This window comes from Aricia agestis, chromosome 2 (genome assembly GCF_905147365.1).
Source record: "Aricia agestis chromosome 2, ilAriAges1.1, whole genome shotgun sequence".
Taxonomy (NCBI): Eukaryota; Metazoa; Arthropoda; class Insecta; order Lepidoptera; family Lycaenidae; genus Aricia; species Aricia agestis.
This window is the reverse complement of record NC_056407.1, coordinates 10603749-10623559: the sequence shown is the minus strand read 5'-3', so window position 1 is coordinate 10623559 and position 19811 is coordinate 10603749. Positions and strand designations below refer to the sequence as shown.

Sequence of the window (19811 nt, the reverse complement as noted above, 5' to 3'; positions counted from 1 at the left end):
ACGTAACTACGTAAATGTTTAGTATGGCGATTTAAGTTCCGCAAGTAACCGCTAGAGGCGCTGTAAATTTTTCCATCCTAAAAATTTACGTAGTCGGTATCGAGTATCAAGAAATACTATTAGCTTTAAACTCATGGTAGAGCTACAGCTGTTCATAGATACGACCGTTGGAAAACAGCCGAAACGTCGAAAAATATAAGAAAATTGCTCTAGGACAAAATTCGTATGCTTACAAAATATAACTATACAATAATTTTACAATTTTAGTGCAACATTATAATGCGGTTTATTCCTTGTTGCATCCGTAATATTGTCACCACTCATCAGCCTTTAAGCCCCTGTGGCACGGGGCTTCTACGGATTATTTAAGTGACTAAACACATTTTTATAAAACTTAAATACATAAAAATTCATTACTTTACTACTAAACTGCAAAATAGTTTTCTCAAGAAATGTTAAAACAACGTATGCAACGGTTGTTTAAAATGATTAAAATTTTAATTTTGATTAAAATTTGAGACTGGATCGAACAAAGAATGAAAGAGCAGTTACAGTACTCCAAAATTAATAATGCGATGAGTGACCGTGAATAATGACCGTGTTACAAAAACTACAGGAATATCACGACGAACTTTGACAAATACATGTATCTTAAACGCAGTGCAATTAGAAAATGCAATATCGTCTATCGTCGCTCGGGAAATACGACCGTTGCCGAAAAATTACTAAAATGTCTATGCGCATTATCACTTTTGGAGCACTGTAAAATGTTGCATAATATAAATACTAGATTGAGGTGCTGGTTTCCAATCGATAGGATTCAACGATTCGAGTAATACAAACGTTAGTGTCTGCAGCTATTACTCATGGTGATTTTACGATCGACATGATGATTTGAACGTAATGACATTTAATTACTGACCAGCTAAAATCAATTTCCATTTATAAATCGTGTGAACTACGAACGTATTTCGCAGACCAGCTGCTACTTCAGTTAATAACTTGTGCAATTAAACTGTTATTAGTGTGCCAATCACATCATTAGATATTTTAGTCATCCATAAAATATTAAACAAACTCCTTTATGAGACTGATGATCGATCTGATGCAGGTTCCTTATTTGGTATCTTTATCGACAGATTGTGTCGTCAAAAACACCAAATAAGGTAACTTAGAAGCTGTCATAATAATTGACCAATCCATACTAATATTATAAATGCGAAAGTATCTCTGTCTGTCTGTCTGTCTGTCTGTCTTGCTTTCACGCCAAAACTACTGAACCGACTGCAATGAAATTTTGTACACAGTTATTCTAGAGTCTGAGAAAGGACATAGGCTACATTTTGATGTGGGAAAATATCTTATTTCCATGAAAATATCGATGAAAATGAATTCGCATTGCGCGTGGCCAGCGCTCATCCCGGGGGTCCTGGGTTCGAGTCCCGCAGGCGGAACAAAAAGTTTTCAATGTTCCTGGGTCTTGGATGTTTATTAAAATAAAATTTCAAAAATCTTAAACATATTTTATGTATAATATTATAAAAAATCCAGAAATATATCGATGCAATGAACATTTTAGTTCTAATACGATTCAACAGATGGCGTTTTATTTTTTACTTTATTGTAACATAGAACTAATCATACTTATTACCTAGTTAGTATGTTTTTGTTTATAGTTTTTAATACGTTAGAATATTATGTTTAATAATATAATCACTTGGTATAATAATAATCAATCTATCTTATCTTATAGAACTCCTACTGCATTTCTAATATATGTGACAAGTTGACAACAGAAGGCGCTCTAAAATAAAGGAGTTCGAGTGTACCGTGTTGGCCTATATTCCATCCAGAAAATATATCAACATTTTAATTCTAATATATGAAAACAGATGGCGTTTTATTTTTTACTTTATTATTGTAACAGAACTAATCATACCTACTTTACTATATAATATTGTTTTTATTCATAACTAGCTGTTGCCCGCGACATCGTCTGCGTGGACTTTAGTTTATAGCGCGCGGTGTCAACAAAATTTGTGTCAAATTTAAAAACTTTTTAAAACCCTGGTAAGTGGTACCCCTCTTAGGGCCGCGCTACACCGGAATGGCAGCGCTGAAAGTGCTCGCCTCGCATGGCAGCGCCATTCCGGTATAGCGCGGCCCTTAATTAATCAAAATACCCAAAAACAGCTGTGCAGTGTGCACATAATCTATACTAATATTATAAATGCGAAAGTATCTCTGTCTGTCTGTCAGTCTCGCTTTCACGAAAAACGCCAAAAGTATCTCTGTCTGTCTGTCTGTCTGTCAGTCTCGCTTTCACGCCAAACGCCAAAACTTCCGAACCGATTGTTATGAAATTTTGTATACAGATAGTCTAAAGCCTGAGAAAGGACATAGGCTACTTTTTTACTGGAAAAAAGGGTTGTAAGGGGGTGAAAATGCGTAAATTTGTTCAAATTAAGTTAGTTCCAACAATTCATAATAGATGGCGCCGTGCGTCTTCTACATCGCGCTGACGCTTGCTCAAAAGTCTTTCTATAAGTCGTGGTATCATCTTACATTTAAGTTTCGATTTTTTTCGATTGTTATATCTATTCTACGGTATTAAATAACTCAGTACTTTATCTGTGCAGTGACGTAACCTTAAATCTATCAATGATAAATAGTTTATGGGTAAAGTTGTGTAATTGGAGAGCTAAATAAGCTTTAAAATTTGGTATAAAATATAAAGTTTAATATAAAAAAATGAAATACCTATTGTGTGCACACTGCACAGCTGTATTGATTTAAGGGGTACCAGGGTTTTTTATAAAAGCTTTTGACACCAATTTTGTTGACATCGCGCGCTATAAACTGAAGTCCACGCGGACGAAGTCGCGGGCAACAGCTAGTATTACATAAAGCTCTCAAATTATGTTAAGTGCATTCAGGGATTTTAATTTATTGGTCAGTCTGCTTAGTAAGGTATACGATGAAATATATTTTTATTCAATTTAAGTTTCTTTAATTCTCATTTTGATCAAATATAACTGTACCTGATCAAATATAACTGTACCTATTTTAATATTATTGAATACTTACACCCCGTCGCGTCATTACGACCACCCAATTCTATAAGCTCGAACTTTACCCAACACAGTGCCAGCGTGTCTAGAACTACAGAATTTTAAAGTTTTACAAGAATTCATAATATTATATTCTCAGAGGAAAGAGGACTTTCTTCCATAAAAACTAATTCTAACATTTGTAAAAAGTAAAAACCCTTGGGTACCCACTGTAAAATTTTAACATACCTTTTTACCATACACTGTAAAATTCTAACCACACGCTCTTTGTCCCCAGGATGACGTGGCGGGTGTTGGCGGTGTTGGCGCTCGCGGCGGCGGTGGCGGGCGAGCCGGTGTTCGACCCGGCCACGCTGATGCGCCTGGTGCTGGTGCCGGCGGACGCCGCCGTCGGCTCCGTCATATACAGAGTGCGCGCCTCCGACCCCGACTTCGACTATCCACTGCACTTCGAGCTTATTGGTGAGTGAGAGAAGGAAAAAAGTTTGGGATTTTGAAGGAAATGTGGTTTTCAATCAAACAGCATCATATTTTCCTTCAGAAACTAACTGAGTTCAAAAATTTACTTCTATGCGCATAAGTCTATTATGCAGGTCAATTACATACATTTTCTAATTTATGTCAGTTATGCATTAATTGAAACTTCAATTGAAGCAGATAAGCTAATGCAATTAACAAACGTTTAGCTTGGATAAAATGGCAGATATTAAATTCTTAAGTGGAGCGTACTACAGAAGGGTCTAAGGGATGCACTGACAGATACCCTACGTTCCAGGTCAAATGGGTCGTCTAGACATCGGGGTGGAGACTCTCCCGTGCACGCGGTACAACTCGGTGTGCCAGGCCAACGTGATCCTGCTGCGGCGGCTGGAGCCGGGCCGCTACGTGGACTTCCGACTGTCCGCGCGCAACACCCGCGGCCGCAGCGCACGCATCGCCTGCTCCGTCACCGGGACCAACGCGACCACGCCGCGCGACACCATCTTTCCGCACCAGCCCGGGATCATCATAGTGCCTGAGGTGATACAAACAATAATTACTTTCATTTATCGTTGGGGACGTTTTTTTTTTTAACGGGCTTTAGCCCACCACACATTCCCACCATTGTATCTCCTGTGTCGCCACTCGCCAGGATCGACAGCGGTATCCAACCACGAAAACCTTGGGGATGATGGTTAATTTTATTAAAACCAGTGCTCACTTATGTACGCAGTTCTCAAAAATACTTTCTTTACCGTCCTAACCCAACGAATGACGGACATAATATCTTTATTGTAAGACAATCAAGTGAACTCTATCTTTTACACCGAATTTTAAAACAAAAACTTTGTTGCAACAACCAGCCAAGTACTAAATTACTGGACTTCGGAGGCGTTCTGAGACAAAATAAATCATAGCTAAGAAGTCGTCACTTGAGTTTGGCTGCCAACCGACTAGACTAGATTCTAGAATCTCTACGCCCCGACTACTGAACTTCTGACCTTCATAATTGATCAATACCTCATTTCTATTGAATCAATATCAAATTATTATGTTGACGTTACAATGTAGACCATTCATAAGCTATTAGCATAAGAAACTATTTCAGTACCTTATATTTTGGAGCACAGTGAGCTTAGCAAAAAATAAAAGTACACTTGGAAGCACGTGGCGCGGCCGTGATGAAGAGTGATGGATGATGATATCGTGGCTTGCACCGGCGAAACTGGGCTTTTATTCAATTTTAGCCATGAAACTATTTGTAACTGTATTTTACTATAAATGGAACGCGGTTGTGCGAAAGTGAAAATTTTATTTGTTGTTTAAAACAAAACCATTTTCATTATTTTCGTAGGTAACCAATCACCATCAATACTGAAAGCCACACAATATTGATGTTTACCACAAACCTATTTCAATAAACAGTTCCCAAACTTTTAAGCACCTTTTTGATCCTCGATCTTAATGAAATTAATGAAATTGAATCTAAATCAATCTTATCAGTGATATATGGATCTCAAAAAACCTCCACATTATAAAAACTTGAGAAGTGTCAAGGGACACCCGAATGGAACGAAGTTATTTCTTATGTTCAAGAAAACCTGTATATATATGTATACACTCAAAAAAAAACACCCCATCTAGTTGACGCACAGGATTACTATCAACGCCCTCTGCCCCTTCTATGCAGATACTAAAAAAAAGTGTCGAGATCAAATATTGTTCTGTCCAGCCTCCATTCGCAACGCCGAACGCGCCATAAGGAACTTCCTTCCAAAAAGAATTACAATATGTTCGACACAGTAACAGGGCTTCATTTATATTTACAGGATGCGAAGCGCGGCACAGATCTGGAGATAGTGATAGCGAGAAAGAACCCTTTGTCTCCCAAACCGCTGGAATTGGAGCTATGGGTGAGATAAATTATTCATTGGAATTTTAAACAGGAGCACGCGGACCGCATGCAACATTTGACGCTCATTCTGATGTGATTGAGTTACTGTTCCGTTTCGTTGACGCGTCGCAAATTGCATTTATCATGTTCGTCGAGTGCAATTATTTATTAAAAAGCCTGTATTCATCGACAAATTATGAAAATTTAAATTTTACAGTCGTTGCTTTATATGCTGAGAAAGGAGCAAGTATACTCAGTGTTATTAAAAATATCGGATTTTGGTTAATAACACAATGACTCTATAAATAAGATAAATAGAGTTCTTTTTAACGAATAACATTTTGTGTCGCAGGGTTCTCCTCTATTTGCGATACGGCAAAGGCGGGTGTCGACCGAAAACACCGAGGGTACGATTTTCCTCGTTGGACCTTTGGACTTCGAAGCGCAATCTATGTACCACCTGACTCTACTGGCAGTCGTAAGTAGATTTCTAATGTCTCAATATCCGCTAGAAAACTGTGGCTTTGTAAGAAAGTATTTACAGCTAATGTTCGAAAGATTCAACAATGAGCTGATAACGATGAGATTTTATCTCACAGATAAAGTGGTCGCTTATTAGGGCCACTAACGGTTCGAGTAATGCGAGATATCGCGCCGAATTTCAGACTATTAGAAAACAATAGTTGTGGCCTGTGGGTTTCTAATAGATTGCTTATAAAACTTCAATAGACCGTGCGCGGTGCGTGTCGCAGTTTTATAACGTCGTTTGTCTTTTATGGAGATATTTTGGTTTTATTGTACGTATAAAAGCGTAGTCTCGTAGATAATGGATATAAAATAAAAATACATACCTGATATAATGGCAATTTTATAATTTAACTGTTATGCACGCAAGAGTCAAGAGTCAAAAAACATTACCAACCACGAAGCAATGACAATGTATTCTTATTAATGTTAAATAGTTCTAAACACTAAGTAATTCCAATAAAATACACTTGTCTCATGTAAAGACGCAAATGCAGATTTTTGACATCTTATGGTTTTCCATAATATCATTCAACTTGGTATTTTGGTACTGATTTTAGACACTAAAGCTTATGAATAGCGCTTAAAAACATAACCTAGTTAGGAAATTAATCTTGCTATTAGTTAATAGCAAGATTCCTTAAGATCGATGGTAAGTTTCTACGTCACGAATTATATTGAGAATCAAAAGCTGATGATGGATTTCTACATCTTCCTCTGCAGGACCCGTACGTGGAGCTAGGCAAGGATACTCGCAACATCGCTGCGCTAGAAGTGGTGGTGGTGGTCCAAGACGTCCAGGACATGCCGCCCGTCTTCACATCGGCTCCCCCCATCACCCACCTGCCTCGCCAGGTGGTTCCTGGAGACATGGTGGTGAGGGTCCGGGCTGAGGACGGAGACAAGGGGGCGCCGAGGCAGATCAGATACGGGCTGGTCTCCGAGGGGAACCCTTTTACGCCGTTCTTCAACATCAATGAAACTACAGGTGAGCATCATGTTTTTTAAGCCTTTCTCTTATTACCTCTAAGTATCTAAGATAGTCCTAGTGAAATTATGAAATCTAAGCGAAGATATTCTAGAATCGTTTAAATTAAATTCTCGTTCAAAGCTTTTTGCTAAAATCAACGTTAACTTGGGTCATAGGTCATCAGGAGGATTATACATAATTAATTATTATTATTATGTCATCTTGATACACACACGTTCCTTTTCCGTGGCTTCCACAAAAAAAGGTGTTTTGATTACCCTTTCGGGGAATTTAAGTTTTTGTAGCAAGGAAATGACAAAAATATTACTTCACGCAAGCGATGCTAAGGGAAAAGCTAGTCTATATATATAAAACTCAAAGGTGACTGACTGATTGACATAGTGATCTATCAACGCACAGCCCAAACCACTGGACGAATCGGGCTGAAATTTGGCATGCAGGTAAATGTTATGACGCAGGCATCCGCTAAGAAAGGATTTTGATAAATTTCAACCCCAAGGTGTTCAAATAGGGGATGAAAGTTTGTATATAATAATACTTCTTAGCGCGAGCGAAGCCGCGGGCAAAAGCTCGTTCTTTATAAAATGCAATCTACATACTATTCTAGTATGCCAGTACATATTATAATGTGTTCGTGACATGCATAATATAGGTAATGCGTGGTCCAGTTACATCATCATTAGTCCATTAAATTAAATAAGCTCTAAGCACGCCTTGATAATTTGGCTGTAGCAATATCGATTTTTCTCAGTCAGTATTCATCTTTTTCTTTGGATTACCCATAGCATAACACGATTGGTAAACTTCTTTAACACAGAATAATCAATCAAAAAGGCCTCTGTCCAAAAAGGGATTCCTATTTTGCCAACATAGGGAGTGATTTAAGCTTCCAAAATTTGTACATAAATTGGTTCAAGCATACACTTTAATTTGCCCATATCTTATATGAAATGTATTTATGGTTTATAAATCAAAGGGCGTAAGCGACAAAACCATTTTGTCGCTTACGCCCTTTCCATTTTTTGCTGTTCCATTGCTTGTTTTCTATGACAGGGCGGGCCGGCCTCTCATAGAAAACAAGCAATCTAAAACATATCCAACACGGTTTTTTACTTTAACGCGGCGTCACCTTAATACACAACACATCTAGTGATAACGCCCTCAAGGCCGTTGCGCCAAAACTCATTTATCGTGAGACCCCACATTTTTCCGGGATAAAAAGTATCCTATGTCCTTTCCCGGGATTCAAATTGTAGCAAAATCGGTTAAGTGGTATAGGCGTGAAAAGGTAACAGACAGATACACATTCGGATTCATCTTTATAATATTAGTAAAGTATGAATTCGCCCATGACTATTAACAATGTCGGATGTGAAAAACGACAACTTTACAGGAGAGCGATTCAAAGTCTAAATTGTGCATAACTTTTTACTTATTTCAAGTAGGATCATAAAATTTCAGGGTAATACTATAAAAGTTATTTACGTTTGATATGTTATTATGAGTATCTCGTATTTTATGCCTAAATATGAGAAAAGTCACTTCTCACCTTTTTAACGGGGTACGAGTAATGCTTATTTGTCGGAAGTGCCAGAACCGACATTGTTGCTTGTAGAAAATCGACGATTGCTTGTCGGAAGTGGCATTTACGTCATTGTTAAGTGATAACTGTTAATTTAAAAATATGTCGCATGTAGAAATTACCAACAAAAAAGACAACAATGTAAAGAAACAAAATAGTTTTATGGACTTCTGTCATATAAAACGTAAAAACAATGTACGTATGAAAATACAAAACATTTCTTATGATTTAAATAATTACGAAAATCAAATTTTCATCCGAAATGAAAACTTACTTAAAACATTGAAATTAAAAATTATTACCAACACTATTTTGTTGACTTTTTGATAGCATAACATAAATTAACTAAACAAAATAAAAAAATATATTAATTTTAAAGAGAAAAACTTTGTTTTAAATTATAAAGAGAAAAAGTTTTGTTTGTATTGAATGGGCTCAATAACTACTGAACTAATTTTAAAAATTATTTTACTTTTGGAAAGCTACATCATTCGCAAAGAACACAGGCTATGTATTATTCTGAGAAATATTAGGGATCCTACCGAAAATAGCAAAAATATAACCCAAAGTAGTAAAAATTTCATTATTTCGCTTCCGCTACGAAAAATACTGATGAAACATCAAAATGATGTTAAACATATTTATAGTACTCATCATTATCTACAAAAAAGCCCCGGGCAGCTTATGTCTATCTTTTATGGTTAACGAATAATAACCGGACGACCCTCAACACGAATTTTCATTAACTTTCATTAAAAATTTTACTTCAAATCATCTCCTTCTAGCGTGACTTTTTTGCATATTCGTTATTAATCCTTACCTACATAAATATCAAAATATTAATTTCCAATTAATATGTGAAAAATAGAATTGTCCTTTAAATTATTACCATGAGCCAAATATTTTAGAAGTAAGGACAGTTTGATTAAAGCTCAAAATAAGGCGCCCGCGCTGACGTGGCAACGGTGGCGGCTACCACGAATATGTAATCGAAAATATTATATTTGCAAGTCGAACGACCGGCTATCGATCTCATCTTCCAAATATGCTGGAGAGATGATAGTGCCTAAATGTGTGGGGAATACAGAAAGTACTGACGAAGGACTGACTGTTTTGCAGACCCATGAAACGAAGTTCGCGGAGTCAAGTAGTTCTTCAAAATTTCTACATTTTAGGGCACTTACGTACCACCATAGCCTTTGCTTATATGAAAAATTGAGATTAGTATTTATTAGATTAATTATTCAAAAGCAGTCTTGTTCATCTGAGATTTTCTCTGATCCATTGTGGTATTTCAAATAGCATTTTAGATATTATTTTTGGGAATTACGTCACTTTTACATAATTTGAGTAAATCTTTAAATTTGTTACCTACCTGCTTAATAGCAAAATGCCAAGAAAGTCTGGCTTTATTGCAGCTACTAGTCACCAAATCGCAAAACCATGAAAAATACGATTAATAAATAAAAAATTATATTAATTTATTATGTATGACATGTGCCAACAAAAACCTAATTTTCGCACAAAAATTACCCATTTTAAAGCCTTCTGAAATTTCTTAAAAGTCCGTAAGCAACGACAGATATGGTACAAACTACAAGAGCCATTTAATCAATAAGAAAAGTAAATGAAGTGATTATAATTTAGTACTACCGACATTTTACCAATTTATAAATCCACATAACAATGTCAGAAGTGGCACTACCGACAATTTAACCATTTATAACACCGATTAAAAATGTCGTATGTGGTACTAGCGACATTTTACAAATTTGAAAAACCGGTTAAGAACATTGGATGTGGTACATCCTACAGTTTTAAGTTACCTACGATAAATTAATGTTGATGAAGTTAAGAATTCATCTCATAATCAAATCTAAAGCAATAAAACATAAGCTATACTGTTAAAAATATTTAAAAAGATTGTAAATAATAGTAAATACCATTTTCCACACTAGCGTTAGCTTTGGACATAATATTACCATCAGCATTTTTTGCTTTTTTACTATATTTTTCTTAATTTCGTTGAGTACCAAGTTTTAATTGGCCGTGCTGATCTTGTAGACATTGAAAATGGCGTCGAAAAGTAAAAAAATATAACTACGGTAGCAAAAAATCAAGTGACAGCGCGACGTCCATTCCCTCCGTTAACATAGTCGGATGTGGCACATCGTGCGCTCTTACTCGCTTCCGCGTGCCGTTAATAACGTAGGTAGTGACTATCCGACATTGTTAGCGGGCTATCTTAGTAACATACGACATTTTTAATGTGGCTATTTCAGAAACTACGCATAATATAGATTTTTTCTACACGATAGCCTTGGTTATAAGGACATATTTTATGAAATAAAACAAAAATGACGATTTTGCACATCCGACATTGATATTAGTCATGGGCGAATTATACCATTATAATAATTATGATGTAAATATTCTGTTATGTATTAAGATGTTATAACATAACACAAAACGACGAACATACTATAAAAAAGCGAAATATATAACAATTTATTCATAGTCAATTCGCCGACATCAAATCGCATTGTTCGAGTTCCCTTTACGTCGTGTAGAATTCAATAACTATAAACATTTTATGGTCCCTCAGAAGAAAATTATGGCGAAAGTTTATCGCGTGCACGCCCATACGTCCTCGCAGATGTGCAGATTTATCCACGGCTGTCAGACCCATCTCGGCAGGTCGCTCGAGATTCTGAATATCGGATAAAAGAACTCCATTAGCGATCACAAGTCAGATATAAGTGGATTGCATATTTTTCCATTTTAATTATCGTTATGCTTTTATTTGTTTCGTTCGTTCTGACCGCGGTATTGTTCGGTTCTAATTTGCTTTTGTTGCATTAATGGACTGCGGTATTGTTTATGAAAATAATTTAACCTACTTATGTTTTCGCATTTTTCTGTTGACAATATTAATGGTACCACGGCCGTGCGTAACCTTTCGATAACTCGGATCCGCAGTTTAACATTGAATAAGTAGCGAGTTTCATGTAATATGCATGTCCGCTGCCCCCTTAGTACAGAACAAAGTTGGCGCTGCCATTTGAATTCTGTACGTTTGCTATCAGATTTTCTAACACGCATTGCGAGATAGCTGCGCCGCTTTGAATGCATTAAATTTAAATTTAAAGGCCAAGCCTTCGTTATTTATATTTTCCAGTGCGGATTCTGTAACAAAACCTTTTCTGGGTGCTTTACTCTGGTAGTAAATACCGTATCATTATTTTCTTTAAGTAGTCTGCCCATTAAAATAACTTTTTTTTTTTAACTTGTAGAGTCGCGTTTGTAGAATCTATTAACACGTTATTTGCATAGCAAAGAAAATCTACTCGTCTACATCGTTTCTTTATCTATCTTCTATTCTATCAAACGATTATTTTGTCTTGTTACTATACTCTACATAATAGTCGAATCATCCACGTTGCAATAGATGTATATTTGAACAATGTAAGAGCATTTCAAGCGGGTACGAAATGTTTGTCATTACGAACATGATGTACGGAATTCTCGATCGCATTTATATCGATCAGGAAATACCGGATAAATTCAAATGAAACGTTCCATATAGACGTTATTTCAGACAAGTTTCATACAGATCTAACAGACCTACGGTACTAGGTTGGAATAGATTGTTTGACAGCTGACTTCGTGCGAGTCGTCGCGTGTAAACGGCCGTTGAGACCTATTTTAAATTGCATCACATTTAAATGCAAATAACGAGTGTATCCTTATGGTGTGACCTATTGGAAACTAGAGTTTGCCCGTAACTTCGTTGCACTAAATCTCGATAATCTGGAAATCGTACATTTTTACAAAATCCTTGCGTAAGGCACGCGGTGTTCGTATCTTTATACAAACATTTTTATCCGACTTCCAAAAAACGAGGAGGCTGGGATGGGAGGATGTTGGGCTGTGGGTATTATTTTTTTTGTATGTTCAACGATTACTCAGCCGTTTGTGAACCGATTTTCGAAATTTTTGTTTTGTTGTATTAGGTTTCAAAAAACCCCCTCTGCAGTGCAAGCGTACGTTCAAGGACATAGCTTTTCATTTATGTTTCATAATTATTTATAATAGTCTGGGTAAAAAATATTATATTGAAGTCAGTGTGGTTTTGTATTTTGGTTATCATACATAGTTGTCAAATACCTACTTGTAGTGTAATTTTTTAAAAATTAGCGTTTTCGTGAAAAAGTTTTAAAAAATCAGAATAATTTATGTTAGATTAATACAAAACTTAACTGTATCAACGGTATTTTGTTAAACTCTGCTTCATAACTCTCAGCAGACATTGAAAGGACTGATTTAAATACTGTATGGGTTCAGGACGATATTAATGACCAACTATTGACCAATGGACATGAATATTTAATGTCTTCATCAGTGATCGATATCTACATTGAATGTCCGTCCGCGTATCACAATCTGCCATATATCTTCTCAAAACATAACCCATTTCGATTTCAAATGTGCACTCATGAATCTTAAAGCTACGTTTTTTATCTTAATTCTACGCCTGAATATTATGATTTATACAGTGAATTAGCAAATATAAAACCGAAGGTAAAACTCTGAGCAAAAAACACATTAAGAAACGATTTAAATAAAAATGTGTTCTTAAACGCTGACCCAGTATGAGCGGAAACAGATGTGCGCATTACCTTTTTCAATGAAGTATAAAATGTTGTTTCGATTACACTAATGTCAAGGTAATCTACACGGGAGAAAGTTGATTGCACTTCCTTTGCATAATCTCAAGCTCTGTCAGAAGGAAAGGAAACCTTACAACCTTCTTTAATTTCTCCAAAGAATGGCTCTATGTAAAGTGTAGAGTTCGTTAAAAACCGTAGTTATATTACAGAAAATCTGTGTTATTAATTAAACAGGTATTGGAAATGCAAAAGTGTATGTCTGTCACACATTACCGTTCAGACCGATGAAGATTTCATCACTTGGTATGCGGACAGCGGAGTCCCAAAAAGGACATAAGATAATTTTGATTGCGGCAAAATTTACGGTTACATGTTTAGCCCAATCTGTTGGCTAACATGATATTAGCCAACGTCAAAAAAAATAAAAACACAAACAATATCGAAAGTGTGTTCATTTGGAATTCTTTAAATTCGACCTACTTGTGTCCACAATTCGCCCTCGATTTCGCCCTCATTTATTTAATTACAAATTAACTCGGTCACTTATACTATTTAGTTCCTCCGAGTGCAAGTTTGGTAATTAAAACGGTTAAACCGAACTAATTTCCTGCCAGCCGCAATGAAAACAAAAAAGGTTTAACTGCAAAATTTAACTCGGGCAAAGTTACAACATTTATGAGTTTACCTAAACCAGATAAAGTTATGAGCTTTTATACTGAAAGTGTTTGATAACAGGTCTAGAAGTTAGAACAACGGCGGTGTTGTGAAAGGTATTTAAATGGGTGCGCCGGCCCGTTGTTAAAATACTAGTGGGTCGCTGAAGAAAATCAATGATAATTAATAATTAAGAGGAAAAGTTTTACATTTTTTTTTGCCATCCAATAGGCTGAAAATTTGATGAAGTTTGGCATATGACATGACTTTTCATTATCGCTACCTGCACAGTATATTAGTACATTAATTTTCTTATTGTATACTAGCTGTGCCTTAAAAATATTTTCCCTGTTTTTCTGCTTTTCTCTTGAAGTTTTTTCAGTTTTTTTTTCTATAGACCTCACGGAGCCCGAGGCCTTTCCAACGAATGCAAAACCGTGGAAATCGGTTGGTGCGTTCTTAGTTATAGCGTCAGGAAGGTCAAGCCGACTTATTTTTATATAATATTAGATTATATTCTGTACTTCGGAGCACTTTTTTGCAATGATCCTGTTCACGAGTCTTTAAATTAAAGCTAATTTCATATCGATTATTATATTACGATTTATGTATCATTAAAATAGATCACTTATTAATTGTTGCTGTCGATTTATGGAGCCACTTTCAAAATGTCGTAATAAAGCTGAACCTTTCATTATAATAGAACAGCTGTGGAATGTATAAATTAAACAAATAATATTTAGTCACGATTAGCAAAGCCATAGGCTATTGGTATTCTGTGCGGCATCGCCATTGCTCAAACGCAAAGCTTTAACGAGATATGTTGGTACGGTACAAAAATTGATAGTTATAACTAGACATCGGATTAAATGATGCACGATCAAAGTGCCGAAATATGCATGCAAATATGCACGAAAAATGGCCGAAATATGTACAATCAAAAGTCACTTAATATTAATAATTATTATTTTTTTGAAGAGTTTTCCGTTGGTGCCGTTAATAAAAACGCCAATTTTTATAATTTCATCAAATGCAGGATTTTTCATTTGTTATAAGTACAGCACTAATTATAATTTTCCAGCAACATTTTTCGATTGCAATCTTAATTCCCATGGAAGTTTATTACATCGTTAACTACTTTATTCAAATTTTTTACTTATGTTGCCAACTTCAAAGAAAAATTTTGTTTTTAGAAAAATATTGTACCTATTGCCTATTGGGTAATGATGGGACTCGAATCAAAATTGAGTATTCGAATCCATTCGAATCACCACGAAAATAATCGAATCGTGATTCGAATCAACCTTTGATTCGAATCAAATCTTTAATTCGAATAGATAGTTGATTTAAATCAATAATCATACAGAAAGACATAACTACAACGAAAATTTAATGAAGCTCTCCATTTATCATTCTGTCTGTGTCTGGCGTCTCCTACGCTTTCACGCATAAACCACTGAATCGTTTTCGATAGGAGTTAGTATAGACCTTTGGAAAGGACAATAAGCTACTTCTTTTATTCCACTGCTGGGAACTATATCAGGTGTAGCCAACGAGTACGGAAAGCTAGCACCCTACGGCCGTTTTCAATAACGTATCTTTAAAAGATAGATAGCTATCCTCGTACTAATCTTTCGCGGGGCGTTGCATTGACGTGATTCGAATCAGCTCGTGGAATCAAATCAGCTCATGAATTCGAATCAGCTCGTGGATTCGAATCAACTCGACAATTCGAATCAAATTATGTTCGAACCAATTTAAAAACTGACTAGAATCGAGATATAAATGTCATGATTCGAATCATTCGAATCAAATGTGATTCGAGTCCCATCACTACTATTGGGTACAAATATTGTACCTTTTGGGTATTGTACCTATTGCATTCTTTAAATGGGGATGGAGCCACACATTTGAAGTGTTTTGATCTATCGTACCTCTGTTTGTGGCCTCGGTGTGTGTCATGACTCATGATAGCTAGTTTGGAGACTACGAGGGCATAAAACTACCGAAATATGCACTATCAACGAAAAATTGCCAAAATATGCACTATCGCCTAAAAGTGCCATTATATGCATTTGCAGCAAGTATGCATATGCATAATATAACCATATGTCTAGTTATCTATATATATAAAAATGGATTTTCAATTGTGTTATACTGTACTCGGCGAAACATGGCGGTAGCGGTCATTGACTCCCTGTCAAAAACTTGTCATTTTCTATACAAAGCCGCGATTGACAACATCTGACACTTAATTGTCAATCGCGGTTTCTATACAAAATTACAAGTTTTTGACAGGGAGTCAATGACCGCTACCGCCGTGTTTCGGCGAGTACAGTATAGTAACGCTAAAACTCGAAAACGGCTGAATGGATTGGGCTCATTTTAGTCTTAAAATATTCTTAGAAGTCTACGGAAGGTTTTAAAGTGACTCAAAGTTCACCGGGACAACTAGTAACTTATAAAATAAACTAGATGACGCCCGGACCTCCGTTGCGCCAAAATTCGTTTATCGCGCGGGAATCGTACATTTTTCCGGAATAAAAAGTATCCTATGTCCTTTACCCGGACTCAAAGTATCTCCATACAAAATTTCAGCAAAATCCGTTCAACGGTATAGGCGTGATAAGGTAACAGGCAGATAGACAGACAGACAAACAGACACGGCGTCCAAGGACGCCATATTTAACCTCCGCTCATACGTATATCTGAAAAATTACTATGTTTTACAGTGTCATATTTTTCCTGTCGATTTTTACGGATAATTTGATTTTTTATATCCTCAATCCCATTACCTGTAGCTTCAATAAAAAAAAAAAAAACGCAACAGACCTCTGTGAATTTCTCCGGTTAAAGTTAAGGTTAAAGTTAAAGCTAAAGGACGCCATATTTAACTATAACCATAACTTTAACTTTAACCACGCCTCTGGTGCAACCCAACCTAAGATGTTAGCCAGTAGCGAATACCTCTATTCTGTAAAACCATTAACGCATAGCTTATTTCTGTAAACGGGATTGAGAATACCAGTGTCCAGAATTTTTAGACATAGAATACCTCATTACGCCGCCCTTAACGGTGTCAGTTTGTTCGCAAGAGACCTTTATTTGTCTCTTCTCGTTAAGCGAACAATGCGTAAACAATACAATTGCTTTAAAGTTAACATTCTTACCCTATCCATAATAAACAAAATTGCTTGAAAACAAGGACTTAAATAATAATATTTCCTCGTCGAGAAGGGCGTTAATTATAAGATGATGAATATTGTATTTATATTATTTAATTGAATAAGTATTAGTAACTATTATCCCAGTGATTAATTTATTTAGGCGACAAACTCTCTAATCTTAGAATTTAGATGTAATTTTGTCCGGTTAAAACGTAAACTAAACTTTTAAAGCATAATATGAATTATGATACAGCTAACGCCATCTGCTGTTAAATATAGCTACTTAATATATTTTGCTCAGCTTACAGCTGCAGCTGTTGCTAATATTATTTTAATTTTACATTAAAATAACGTCACGTAACCGTAGGACGTACCTAAGGCAAACGAGAAATATGAAATTTCGATTATTTAGATCACTAAATAATATTAGGTGTCTGATATAATGAACTATACACGGTACCGGTCATAAAGCGCCTTCTGTGATGTTATAGCGGTACTATTTAGGCGATAACAGTGCGCTCTTGGGTTTACAAAATATAAAACTGTGATGTCTAAAATATCACGTAAATCGATAACTAGATGGCGTTTTATTGTTACTTGACAAATCAGGATCCATATTATTAAATCTATAATATTATGGAGAGAAAAACTTTGTACTTATCCCTTTTGAGTTTAGACCGAGACCCATCTTGAGTACTGACTGTTTATACCGGTTTATCTATAATATTATGGAGAGAAAAACTTTGTACTTATCCCTTTTGAGTTTAGACCGAGACCCATCTTGAGTACTGACTGTTTATACCGGCCCTAGACTTCTAGATCTAGGTTCTACATTTAAAAAGGGTCTCAGAGTTCAAAGTGAAAAACCAAATTTTAATATTATTATTAAATAAGCGGTATAATATTTATATCTAATATCAGTAAACGATAATAAACGCTATTTAATATTTTTACAGGAGAAGTGACTTTGGAAAGGCCTATTGAAGATATAGCAGCAATCTCTCATGCCGGAGCACCGATACTGCTGACAGTTGTTGCAGAAGAAGTGCGACTGTCCAGGGAAGAGCCTGAAGCGATGTCCTCCACTGTGCAACTGGCGTTCATCCTCCCAGAACGAGACAACTCGCCACCCTATTTTGAAAACGAATCGTGAGTACCTACTCGATTTTAATAAAATACTTACATAACAGTTTGTATCGACGCATATTATGTATCAAGAATTATCAATAAAAGGCTATAATGCTTTTCTTAAAATTTTATTCTGTTGAAGCATTGCTAAAACAAGAAACTAGTACATATTAGGCATTTCAAAACAAAGTTATAAAATGATTTTGTAATTTACAGGTACATAGCATATTTAGACGAAAATGCTCCTCAAGGGACCGCTATTGTTTTCAATGATCCATACATTCCACAAGTGAATGACAACGATGCAGGGAAGAATGGCGTCTTCTCTCTGTCCTTGTTGGGCAACAACGGAACCTTCGAAATAACTCCAACCGTTGCCGAAAGACACGCTCAATTCATTATCAAGGTCAGGGATAATACCATGCTAGATTTCGAGGCTAGAAAATCGGTTGTATTTCAGGTAAGAATTAATATCAAGAATAATGGTACACGTAATAATATTGAAGAAACTATTTTAAGGTATGAATTATTTGTGTGGTTACAGATTTTGGCACAAGAACTTGGTCCAGCAACCAATTTGTCAGCAACGGTGAACGTTACTGTATATTTAAACGACGTCAACGACAACGCACCAGTTTTCTTGGCACTTTCATATGATGTTGAACTGCCAGAAAACATCACAGCAGGGGCGAAAGTGGTGCAAGTTGCTGCTGACGATGTAGATACGGGGAACTTTGGAAAAATCCAGTATACTGCCATATTAGGATATTTAAATACTTCTTTAAATTTAGATCCAATTACGGGTGTAATAACGGTTGCGACCAATAATCACGGTTTCGATCGTGAGGCGATGCCAGATTTGCATTTCTTAGTAGAGGCTAGAGATAATGACGGGGTAGGTTTAAGGGTAACAGTGCCATTAATAATTAAGTTATTAGATGTTAATGATAACCCACCTGAATTCGAAAGATCGGTGTATGAATTTGTATTATCACCGAACTTGAATAACTTCACTTCACCGGCTTTTGTAAAAGCAATAGACAAAGACGCTGAAGCACCAAATAATGTTGTAAGATATGAAATTATACATGGAGATACAGAAAAATTTGCAATCAATGAAGAAACAGGTACACAACCATTTTATATACATAGATTTAGCTTTTTGTTATCTAATCTGAACCCAATTAATTTAAGCTCTTATCAATTGATTACTAATTTTACGACTGTTTAAGGGGAATTGTACTTGCTGGACTCGTTAAAAAGGACCAAAAAACAAAACAGAAGAAAAAGAGAGAGTCAAGCACAAGAAAGTGAAGTATTTGTGTTAACAGTCCGGGCTTACGACCTCGGAATTCCTAGATTATCCTCAACAACAACAGTAAAAGTATATCCACCGGAGAGTAAGACTCGAACTATGTCGTTTATTGTACCGGGTGCCAATCCAGATAGAAAGAAATTGGAAGAAGTATTGAGTACACTTTCTGGAGGTAGAGTGACAATTGTAGATATAAAGCCCTACAAAGGAAAAGAAAATAATGGAAAAGACATTATTGGCGAAGACTCTAGTCAAGAAAGGTATGATTTTTTAATTGTAATTAAAATGAACTACTTAGGGTCATGATTAAAATAAAAAATAACTTCCCATTATT

The 19811-nt window shown here is 35.9% G+C and overlaps 1 protein-coding gene across 2 annotated transcripts in view; it reads left to right on the top strand.

Moving 5' to 3' along the window:
- LOC121739662 (cadherin-86C) overlaps nt 1-19811 on the top strand; it is a 124798-nt gene that overhangs the window by 97532 nt on the left and 7455 nt on the right. For both annotated transcript variants that reach the window (XM_042132182.1, XM_042132183.1), the window contains exons 3-11: nt 3349-3533; nt 3847-4091; nt 5381-5464; nt 5798-5923; nt 6694-6958; nt 17991-18183; nt 18379-18622; nt 18707-19289; nt 19395-19737. In XM_042132182.1, the coding sequence (XP_041988116.1) occupies nt 3350-3533; nt 3847-4091; nt 5381-5464; nt 5798-5923; nt 6694-6958; nt 17991-18183; nt 18379-18622; nt 18707-19289; nt 19395-19737 (2267 nt within the window). In that variant the 5' untranslated portion in view covers nt 3349. The remainder of the gene's footprint in view (nt 1-3348; nt 3534-3846; nt 4092-5380; nt 5465-5797; nt 5924-6693; nt 6959-17990; nt 18184-18378; nt 18623-18706; nt 19290-19394; nt 19738-19811) is intronic.